The 12,393-nt window shown below is 39.4% G+C and overlaps 1 protein-coding gene across 1 annotated transcript in view; it reads left to right on the top strand.

Moving 5' to 3' along the window:
- plcxd3 (phosphatidylinositol-specific phospholipase C, X domain containing 3) overlaps positions 1–4,974 on the top strand; it is a 34,713-nt gene extending 29,739 nt beyond the window's left edge. Inside the window, exons 5-6 of the mRNA XM_079686433.1 lie at positions 1,225–1,326; positions 2,490–4,974. Of these exons, the coding sequence (XP_079542559.1) occupies positions 1,225–1,326; positions 2,490–2,646 (259 nt within the window). The 3' untranslated portion in view covers positions 2,647–4,974. The remainder of the gene's footprint in view (positions 1–1,224; positions 1,327–2,489) is intronic.
- The last annotated feature ends 7,419 nt before the right edge of the window (positions 4,975–12,393 follow it).

Raw genomic sequence — 12,393 nt, 5'->3', positions numbered from 1 at the left:
TACAGTGTTAACAAAATAAAATATACTTCTGTTTCTGGTTTAGTTTATGACGGATATATTTAGTTATTGTTTTGATATTTTTAACACAAAAGCGATGGAAAAAACCCACAGTAACACAGAAAATATGGTCTTAACATGACCCAGCGGTCTAGTAGTTAATAAAAAACAATAATATCAAAACAAAATATTACTACTAACTGTATTGTGAAATTCAAACTGAACGGTAATAGAATAGTTCACGGTCTATTCTGAGCCCGATCTCTGTAGATAAATAAAATAAAGAACTACGACAGATGTGTAATATATTTAATGCAGCCAAACCATTTATTACAAAGCATTCATGTGATGACTTTCAAAGAGTAAAGCAAGCACCTGCTGAATAAAGTATGATTTTATCTTTTACGAAAGGTTTTTTTTCATATGGAATGCAGTTGGAGGTCAACCAATCACAGAGCTTGAGAACTAATCACGGGGTTTGTCAAACAGAGCAGATGGTGTAGTCCTAAACGATAGCTGGGGATTTTTTACTCCGAAAAAATATTTGTTTCTCCGAATCGAAGGGAAAAAATACAAAAGCATTGCACACAATTTAAACCAATCAATGTTGTGTAATTAACAAGGATAATCTGGTGTTTTTTAGTCGATGAGTAGTGCAGATATCACGGTAAAATCAATCGACAGTAAGGGGAATACTTACTTCCGGGTGTACAATTCTCCGTTATCCAATGGGAATGGACGCTCACATTTTCTCACATTTAAGGGCAGCCGACACAAACGAATGCCGTGCTTCCATGAGCGTCAAATCCCGCAGCAGATGGGAATACATTGCAATCAGTTGAAAGCTATTTGCGTCCCTTTATGAAGCTGAAGGAGCCTAGGAGCGTCACAACTGCACGCCACGGGACCCTGACCAAACGTCGCTCCTGGACGATTATGGAGTGAGAGTATGTTGATTGGTCATGGGCGCGTTCGTGTGTGTTGGAGGAGGGGCTCTATAAGGAAGTGGCAGATTTTCTCCGGTCGTGTATTTTCAAATTCTAGCGATCTCGAGCCGGTTTCTCAAATGTACCTTTAATCTAAAGAAAATAAATGTTTTATTTATTTATGCACAGCAGCACCTCTCTGCTGCTGATCTCATAAGGGGCTTCACGTAAAACTACAAAACTACACAAAAGGTCAAATAAATCCAAAATACATTGTAAATACTTGATGTGTCTTTTGCAGGAGGAAGGGGACCTTCTTTGTCTCCCAGGTGGTCCTGACACCGAAGGCCAGCACCGTGATGAAGGGCATGGCGAGCGGACTGAGAGAGACAATCACAGAAAGGTGTGGACGATGTTTCTATGTTTCTTTAGTGGTGAAATATCACAAAAAATAAACATAACAAAACATAAAGCTCTAACAATGATGACGTATGTGATGAAATGATAAGTCAGAGAATGGAAATTAGACTAGATTCATAAATTAATTGTGTGGGCATTTTTATGATGTTTGCATGAGACACAGTGTGGAGTAGGGGATTGTGCGGCAGAAAAAACGTGAACACAGTTGTGTTTATTGTCTAAAATATGGAATAGGAAAAGTATATCATAATAGGTGTGCAACTGATATATGACAGAAAGAGAGACAATTATGTGTTATACAGCACTAGGATTGAATTAGATGCAGGGTAAGCAACACATACAAATATTCAATTTATACACAGGCAACCAAACATCAAGCAACACCTCAGGCGCATACATGTGTACACACACTCACATAACTGTGACTCATATTTGAGTCATCATATAATTTAATAATCCATTGGCGTGTTGCTTTCTACGTTTGACATTGACCTCATTTGATTTTTTTTGAACAGACAGCTGCCACAAACCTAAGGCGATGCTTCTTTACCACCTCCTCCCTCTTTCTAAACTGCCTCTTCTCAGTTCTTGTTAAAGTTGTCTTTTTCTGATTTATAAGGGGGTCTGTGTGTATATCATTTTTATCTTAATGTCACAAGTTTGTTAAAAGCCTCAGCAGCAGAGCCACCAGTTTCCCGGGCATGAATTATTAATTTGATAACTCCACTATAAGTCATTCTCACCAGGCATTAGGTTACTTTGATGTAGGCATCCTTCAAAATGTCATCTATTCCTTTAGCCACACAGACAGAGCAAAGAAAGCGAGCGGGTTGGGAGGAGACATCTGGTGAATTTTGTAGCGCAGAAAGCTGGGTGAGGCATCTGCAGGAGTAACACCCTCCCCCTGGTGCACGGCACACATGATCATGTCCAGCAAGTGTCATCCTCACAGCTGCTTTCTGGCTCACAGACATCCCATGCTGCGTCACAGAGATCTTTTATCACAGCGTTTCCCTCTCCGTGTTCAACCAGCCAACCGAGAATCATCCCTTCTTCACTCCCTCTCTTTATCTTTTGTGACTTTGTTTCCCCCTCTTCCTCTTTCTCCTAACGTGTGCCTGTGTGTGTTTTCATGCGTCCTCCCAGGGCCTTACCAGCCATGATGCAGTGGATCAGGTCACAGAGACCCGGGGAGAGTGGCATCAACATTATCACAGCTGACTTTGTAGAGCTTGGAGAATTCATCAGCGCTGTCATCACCCTCAACTATCACCTGGACGACGAGGATGATTACGCCACCTGAGAGCCCACAGTGGGCGTTAGGGAGCACAGTCACCACTATCACTAGAGGCTTTGTCTGTGCTCTCACTCTTCTCTCTTTGGCATTTATTTCAGGAGGGGAGCTGCACTGCTCCTTTGAATTTATTTAGGGCTATAGTGGTGTGCGAGCTCAATTGACAGAAGGACGTTGAGGTAAGGGAAGTTGGGATTGGGAGGAACAACAATGGTGTTTGGTTGGAGCACAAAGAGAAAGAGGTTTTGTTTGTTTCCTATATTGGGGATCAAAATAGTTTTTTCAAGTGAGATGTTCTTTACTTACTGTGCTATAAAAAAGAACAGTGTTCTCCACTGATTAAATGCACTGTTTTCAGGCAAAGCACTTCACCTGGGGTAGATTGCTCTCAGCATTTCAAAATTCTGCTAAATGTATTGGTACATAATTTGTTTTATTCTAGTAAAAGTTTTTTTTGCAGAAATTGGTGTTGAGAAACTTAAACCACTACATTTGTAGACGTTATTTTTACAATAAGCATTCTAAGTCAGATCACTGCGAGTGTTTCTGAAAAGCATATAGGCCTACACAGCAGAATTATTTTAAGTGTTAGAAAAGAAAGCAACCTTTTTTATGTTTCCTCAGCAGTTATCTCACATTGGCTTTTTTCTTTTAGTTTCATCTGAAATAAGCTTGCAGCCTTGACATTGATCAGACACCATTTTTTGACTTCGTAAGTCATGTTTCACTAATTAATAAACACAGAGAAATAGAGAACGAGAGTGAAGCTTTGTCAGCCAAGAAAAAAGTCCCTTTCACAACATGTGTACTTTACATATGGTGCATCAAAACCAAACAATAATTGTAACATGTCATTGTGCAAGGTGACTTAAAAAAATATGTATTTAAGATAGCTAGTAATGCTTTCTATGTTACTAGTCACCTCTAACAGTAAGGAATCCAACATGACATATTTATGGCATTTCGTGGTGGGTGCTGAGTCGTGATAGCCAAGTATAAAAATACAGTAAATCTGGGTATGAGCTTTCATCCGCTGTCTGTGTGTGCACCTTTAATTACTGCTGTAGTGCAGTATATGTGAGTCATCATACAATGTATCACAGTGTTGTTCCTTTCATAATAACATGTGATAAGGTTTATTGACTCTAACTCAGAGTCAAGATTCATTTGAAGTCAGAAAAGGATTCACGGAGTCAGGGGGTCTTGATGCCACATCAGTGTCTATTGACACTTGTTAAATAACACAATCAATGTTTGGTTTAATATCTAGCTGTAACTCTTTGATGTCTACCTAATTAGGTGTTTCATGTTTCTGAATGTTACTGAATCATCTGTTTTGTGCTATATCATTTAGCACACCATTATGTTTCATTTGTCTTGAATTGCTTTCAATATTTAACTTGCAGTATTTTACTAAGATGGAAAAATACCTTGAAATTGCACCCAGAAAGATAAAAATAATATTTTTATTGCGAGGTTTTACACATTATGCATGAAAACAATCACATACAAGTCAAACATCCACACAGCCTATGATCAGTGTTGCGCTTTCTGCTGAGAATGTATTCTGTCAGGACACTGTTACTAGTTTGATAATGCACAACCAAAACAGAAAACTCAACTCTTTGGATTTGTGAATGTATGTCATGTGAGTAACTGTGCCATTTCTAAAAAGTACATGTGATCGAGAGACTGAGTCCCAGCTAGAAAGTCCTTTTTGTATTGTATGCTTCAATGTGGAGCTGAGTTCCAGTTTTAGAGTTTAAATAGTACTTCTTTACTTCAGTGTGTTTTCATGTTAAAATGTTTTATATTGTGAAAATAAGTCTGTACATACTGTAATTGCAAATAGTATCCTGCCGTTAAATTGCAAATTCTTTAAAGTATTGCAAAATCATTGCTAATAACTTCTTAACTTTGACCTAAACTAAGCTATCATACTATATAAAAACTTCTTTTTTTTTTCCAGATTTGTGCATGAACCAAACAGTTCTACATTTACCTATTGTTGTTTAGCTCTGTTATTTTCTGCATTATTGTTCTCCAGAGCATGGGTGCATCTTAGTTACACAGAAAACAATTACTTTTTAAATGTTGCACTTCCACTACTCCATACAGATTAAGAATAAAGCAACACACATTTTCCAACTTGAAAAGGCTTCAATTGTGTTGTACGGACATTTGTGTCTTCCCTGGTCCAAACTGTTGTCATTGCCTTTATGTTCTGGTGTCTAACGAGTCCTTTGCTGTTGTTAAAATCAAAAGCTTTTATTCAAAAGTGACTCTGTTCTCAGTGAAAACGGCAAATCAAATAAAGCTTCTCTGCCTAAAGATTGACGATGTGGAGTATCATTTTATGACCATTTACTGGCTTGCTGAGTGTTGATTGGTTGGTTAGACGCTTGACAAACAAAATCATTATTAAAGCCATTATAATACAATTGTGATTGAATTCAATCACCAAATGACAGTACTCTAATTCTAAAGTAGATGTGTGGCTTTTAATCGAACATAACCGTGCTTCATTGCCTATCTGCGCAGAAAAGCATCCTAAAATCATCCAGTTTCCAGGGTGATGAGGATGGAGGTGGGTGGGAAGCGGCACCCAGGGTGACCTTGCTCAGACTGCTTTGTTATTCAACATCTGTCCTCCTGCTGCCAGGTGTTGCTCATGGAGAGGAAACAGAAATGCTCAGTGAAGAGTGGCCTATTATTTGTGAGTATCTCACTGTAGATTAAAAAAAAAGTATTTTGTTGAGTTATTCTGACCTTCTGTCAAGGATCTCACGCGATAACCATGCAGATGCTCAAACAAATCACTGAATGGAAATGTTGTTTTACACGTATAAACAGTGGCGTTTTCTCCTGGAGGCCAAGGGAAGCCAAGCTTCCCCTGTTTTTTCGGATTTTAGTTATAATTTTGATAAATAAATAAAAACACTTCGTTTAGTTTCGGAAATTCTTTGTTGTGTGTTGCTGCCGGCCCGTCTCTCCCCCATTCTCATTGAGTATTTGACAAATATTGAAACAGCGCCCCTCTAGATGTTATGGTGAAACAGCAGATTGCACTCTCTGTTGCGAGAGGAGGCCAGCCGAAATTTGCTTCCCTTGGTGAAAAGAAATGGAGGGATTGACCAATCAGATGAGGCTTACGTCATGCCCCTGCCAACCTGTGATTGGTCAGGGCCATGGCAAGGGAAGCCAGAGGCGGCTGGCTTCCCTTGCCTCACAATCCAATCAAATCGCATCAACTTAGGGGTGCAGTGACGCGTCCCAAAAAGCGGAAGTAAGCTGCGCTCGGTTTCCCTCGACAAAATAGCAATGGGATTTCTCCATAGGATTTTGGAAAATAGCTCGAAAAAAGGTCAGTGGAAAACGAACCTGTTAGGTAAATGCACGTTTTGTTCAGTCGGATAATATCCACATGTCTACCCTACTTTTATAATTTTCGAATCATAAATCTAATCGATAGAAGATAGATAGCGTCACTGCACCACTCTCACCGCAGTTAGAAAGTAGCAAGCAACTGAAGCAAGAGCAATTATGGAGGGTGGAGATTTGGAGTATTTCATCAAAAATAATTGGACTAAACTTCCGCTGCAGCAGCAACAACAAATACAATCTGATGACAGGCCAATGCCCAAACTGGAGCTGTGTACAGCGAGGAACAAAGGAGCGAATCAGACGTAAAACCTTAAAGGTCTCCTGATTTAGTTTGTGAATGAATGCTTATTAGAGTTTCGGCTGGAGAGTGCGCGCGGACCTATCGGTCAGATAACAGGCGTGTGTAAGTCCTGCATCTGTATGATACAAATGTGTGTAAAATGATACCGGGCGCTGTAATCACTCATCTGGTTACGTTATTACATTGACCACCCCCCCCCCCCCCCAACCCCAAAAGAAAGGACGTATTATTGGCTTCCCCTAATTTTTTCCCCACGCCACGCTACTGCGTATAAACACAGGGCTTATTGACATCATGCCACCATAATATTCTGTACAGTACATCTGCGAGCTGCCTAATACAACTTCAGTGTTATGGTGGTACACATAAACTAGCTGCACATCGAAGTAGTTATGCGAAGGAAAAGTCGTAAATCATGATTTCTTCCTGTAGATAATTTTGATCATGATGTGATATTTCTTTACATTTTCTTGTCATGTGCGTTGTATTTTGTTTCTATATTGATGTGCCTTATTCCGTTTCCTAATGGACTACATGTCATTATTAAGGCTGTCCAAGGGAAAGTGCAGCGGCACTAATACACTTTGGATTTGATTGAAACAGTCATTCAATGGAGGAATGAAAAAAATGCAAATGCCCATATTTATTGTGTGCCTAAGCGTGTGTGCATGTTTGTGTCTTTCAAACTATCTCTGTCACTCTGAAACACACACACACACACACACACACACACACACACACACACACACACACACACACACACACACACACATACACACACACACACACACACACACACACACACACACACACACACACACACACACACAGGCAAACACACACACACAGGCAAACACACAGATAACGAGGAGGAAGATGTGTGGGAGGTAGAGATGGATGATGGCATTCAGACGGTTTAAACAAGGGCAGTAACGAGATGCAAAGCTTTAGAAAAGTTTGGAGTGTGAGGAGGAGGAAGAGTTTATTCACCAGCCACTCCAGTGTCTAGTGATGGGGGCTACACGACACAACAGGTGGCTCTTGTCGGATGAGAAGCTTCACCACAAAATACAATTTTCAAGTTAGAGACATAAAAAGCAACATAACAGGCTGGGACACAGAAAATTAAACAAAGTCAACAACACAGTTGGAGTCATTATCAGGGGCAGAGGGGAAACTGGGAGTTGTAATTATTCTTTTTGTCAGTACGTTATTAACAGACAATTACATTACATTACATTTAATTTAGCTGACGCTTTTATCCAAAGCGACGTACAATAAGTGCATTCGAACAAGAAGATACAAACTTGAAGAAAACAGAATCATATAAGTACATCAGGTTTCATAGAGCCAAACATTTCAAGTGCTACTCAACTGGCTTTAGATAAGCCAGTCCTTTATTAGTATACAAGTGCTTTGTTAGTAATTCTATCGCTCGAAGTGGAGTCGAAAGAGATTAGTTTTCAGTCTGCGCCGGAAGATGTGTAAGCTTTCTGCTGTCCTGATGTCAATGGGGAGCTCATTCCACCATTTTGGAGCCAGGATAGCAAACCCACGTGTTTTTGCTGACGGGAACTTGGGTCCCCCTCGCAGTGCGGGTGCAGCGAGCCGTTTGGCTGATGCAGAGCGGAGTGCACGTGCTGGAGTGTATGGTTTAACCATGTCCTGGATGTAGGAAGGGCCAGAACCATTCGCAGCATGGTACGCAAGTACCATTGTCTTGATATGAGAGGCCGTCTAGCTCACAACTCATACTTGGTCTTACAAACAATATCAGAATCTCACATGTACACCACCAGACTCTTTCACACAAAGTATCATACCGTATTTAACATACTGTCATTCCTTCCTTCATTTACTATCATACATAAATAACTATTCTCTCTCACACACAAAAACAAAATGTAAAGGCACCATCATACTCTCGTACACACACCACTATCGTTATATAGGCCTACATTATAATAGTGTATGCGAAAGAGGATAGTAGTATGTGTGTAATCGGTAAACAATGTAGGCCTATGTAAGACAGAATAATAACCTATGTAAGAGGGAATAGTATTTCATGTTAATAACAATAGTCGTAAAACAGATTAGCAGTGAATGAAAGGCCGAATAATAGCTTATATGAATGACTATAGGTTTGTGTATAAAACTGAATGATGGGATGTGTATATAAGAATAGTTATGAGTGTGAGAGAGTATGATTGAAAAGGAAGTTGGACTAAATTCTCAGTTCCTGATTTGCTCTAGGTTTTTCGTTTGACGGACACCGCCCGCAGTAGACTAGTCCTAATGTTTCCTATTGTTACGTGCTCCTGTTGGAAGAAAGTTGTTCTAGTTTATCTTAGTTTACTTTGCCAGTTGGCTGGTGAGCCCTTTTTCTTTGATTAATTAAAAGACCATCTTGTGGCTTCACAAACCGTTTTCCTCTCCTTTTTTCTCTTGCCCGGTTGTTTTGTATTTTGTTACTTCCCTTTGGTTCCCCTAGTCCAGTAGGGAACGTAACAATGCTTATTGCACAGATAGTCTAAATAACCCCATTTGTGTTCTGTGAGACTGAAGGGGATGTTGCATTGTTTGTGTTGCTTTCGTTGCAGTTTTATATACGTCTTAAATGTAATTTAGGTTAATTTCCTGTTTTATTTAGATGCTTTTATTTTGAAGGCGAGTTTACGCTGTTGACAGGAAGTTGTTGTTGTTATGGAAACAACATGACGGCGAAAATAAATATCTTCTACATATAAAGACGGAGAAAGTAAAGAATAAAGTGTATGTTTAAATGTTAGCAACCCCCGAAGAGGCACAAGGTTGGTATTTATATAAAATTGTAGGTTGTGTCCTAATTCGTTTATAAGCTGTTTTGTAGCTTTGCTGTCTGTTCTAACTTTTGGTACTATGCTAAAGTGATTCTAATACGGATTGGGCCGAAATGTATTTGTTATTTTTGTGTCTTTATAGCTCTTACGTTGACTCTGGAGTTTCAATCAATTCTAAATCATCGGTAAAGTCTACGACCACATTTCGGAGGGATATGCTCAGGCCCGGTTCCAGAAAAAAATGACTCAGGGTCACGGTGCATCTGAGATTAGAGAGAGATTAGTGGTAAAGTGCTATTTTTATAAGTGGGGAGTGGACCTAACACACTAGGGCAGGGGTCGGCAACCCGCGGCCCAGCCGCATGCGGCCCTTTAAGCCCTCTGCTCTGGCTCCCTTGAGTTTAGACAAAAATAAGAAGGGAATAAAATAAAAGTATTTGTAGGACTATTTATATTTTGTTGCATGGTTGAAAATGTTTCATATCTTGTATTTTGAGGTGATACTGTGACACATAAATAAAAAACAAAACGGTTTTAATTAGATTTCTTGGAGGCGAATAACCTGACCCCCGGCTCGATGAGCGAACTATGGATAAATCAAAGAAAAGTACCGGAGGAACACAGGATTTAATTCTGTGTGGACAGAGTTATATGCTTTCACAGTAAACGATGCTTGTTTACCGGTATGTTTGATATGTAGAGAGAAGTTGTGCTGCAGCCTTTACGCATTGAAGAACAACACGGGAGAGGAAGACAGCTGACGATCTTCAGTCATAATTCAATGGGGTATGTAATTTATTTCAGAAAACACTTTTTGTTATATTCCATGGAATGTTCTTAACGTCCCGATAGCAATGAATATATTAAATGCTTTGACAATAAATACATACTAAAATTAATCTCTGGAAGCCGTAGCGCTGTAATAAGTACGACCAATCATTTTAGCTGGCCCGGCTAAAATAACTGGATGGCCTAACTGCCTGTCAGCCTTCGATCTGTGCACAAATTTATCTCGTGGCCTCATTGATGATGAACGTTCGTGTATGTTGGAGGAGGGACTCTGTAAGAAAGTCTGAAGGAAGAGGCATATTTGTTCCGGTTGTGTATTTTCAAATTCTAGCGCACTCAAGCTGGTTTCTCCATTCTTACCAACCCTACCTTTAACTCTTTTTAGGGTGCAGCTATATGTTTTATTTATTTCAAAGTGGGCCCATTTAAAAAAAAATGTTTCCTTCAAATGTGCAGAGGACTCCCCAAGTGCTGTGTTTTTAATTTATTTTAAGGTAGGCCTGTGTATTATTTTTTAATTCTCCTTATAGGAGTTTTTTGTTTCTTATTAGAGGTTAACAGTTTTATATAATGTAATAAATAGCCTAATAAATGCAAAAAAAACTGTAGTTTTTGTCTGACATAACAATAAATACAACTTTATTAGCTATGAAATATGTTTTGCGGCTCCAGACAAAAAAATGTTTTGGAAAAAGGAGCAAAATGGCTCTTTTGGTCAAAAAGGTTGCAGACCCCTGCACTAGGGGGATCCTCACCTCCTCTAGGGGGGTCCGGGGGCATGCTCCCCCGGGAAGATTTCAGAAATATTATAATTTTTAAAATATGTTTTTAAATATTGAAGTTAAAAGCATCAATCTGGTGCACTTTGAGAGCAAAATGAAGAGATCTATGGATACATCTCAACATCCATATGAAACAGAACTGTAAACACAATATCTTTATGGATATTTTACAAATCACTACCCTTTTAAGACCGAAATGTCTACATGCATAGCAGAAGATGGCATCTTTTTTTACATGAATATTCCAGCCAATCTCTGTTTTGAAACCATGAGCTGCAAAATGAGCGCTTTACCCCACTGTACAGGAGAGTTGGGTACTTTTTAAATATACCTGGGCAGGCTCTGTTTTGCCGAGATCCTCTGGCACTTGCGGGCCACTGAGGGGTGGTGGTGTCTAGGGCAACGAAGACGGCTGCGGCTGCTCCGCCTCCGTGGGCGAGGCGGGCAAAGCCGGCGAGTCGGGCGGGAGGACTGTCCACAAAAGTGGCCGCGGGTAACGTAATGTCCCCATGATCTGAACTGTTATTACCTGCAGTAGATGCAGTGTTACTGCTGGCTATGATAGCTGGTTGTTTTAACCATTTTATGATGTCCATCATTGACTGCTGTGTAAGCACCTTGCAGATGAGGAACGCGCAGCGCCACGCGCATCTGACATAATAACGTTATTTACCGTTTAAATTGACCAAATAAATGCAGCAGACAATGTTATTCAACCCCTTCACTTTAAAAAAAAAAGATGTCACTGTTAATTTTTCAAATGAGGGTGCATAACGACTCAACTGAGGGTGCAATGCACCCTTATGCACCCCTGTAGAACCGGGCCTTGTATCTTCTTTTTTTATAGTTTCACTCCGTTTGAATGTCAGTGGACTGCAAATAATTCAATAAAGGAGCATGGCTGCTCATTCCCTGGCTCTCAAAAGAGTTTGGCTGGCTGTTTAATCTTTGTTCACACTGAGACAGTACAACACATAGAGAGAACAGTACACCTATTGTGTAAGTACATACAAGCAGGTCACACAGTATGATCACAAATAGATAAACTCTGTTAAAAATCAGTTTTTATTATGAAGTATACAGGCTGCATATGTGTTCTCAGCCTTGGAGAAACTTCACATGTTTTGGTATCTGAACCTCTCTTTAGTGGTTCATTAATAAAAACAGATATTTCAACGTGTGCCTACTTTGTTCATACGGTTGACGTTCATTTCAGTAGTTGTGTGCTATAATGTATTTACAAAGTGTGAAGAGGAGGCAACTTTAGAATAGGGAACCTGTTCAGGTCAATTAGAGTCAAACTAATAGCTTATTGGTTATGAACAATACTTCACTTTAAAATAGGTAACACGTTCTTAGATATAAATACCTCATTTTGAATTATTTAGACTTAATTAACACTTATACTGTAGTTGCATGTCTTGTTACATAAGGATAGATCATATTTGTTAAGTGTTATTATGGGAGAATTACTATTCTTGTGGTACTACTGCCTTATTAGGCCCATATTGAGCAGGGCATATTAAGACCAAACAACTTCCTTACTTGCAATAAATAAGCACCAATTAGAGGGTTATTGAGGAAAAACTCTCAACTAATGGCCTATTACTTGTAGAATATGTTCATGTAGAATAAGGCATTAATAAGTGTTTTATAATGACTAATAAAGAGCCAATATACT

The sequence above is a fragment of the Notothenia rossii genome, assembly GCF_949606895.1.
Source record: "Notothenia rossii genome assembly, chromosome: 6".
In the NCBI taxonomy this organism is placed as follows: domain Eukaryota; kingdom Metazoa; phylum Chordata; class Actinopteri; order Perciformes; family Nototheniidae; genus Notothenia; species Notothenia rossii.
The sequence above is the reverse complement of the archived record's forward strand: the minus strand, read 5'-3'. Positions and strand labels throughout refer to the sequence as shown.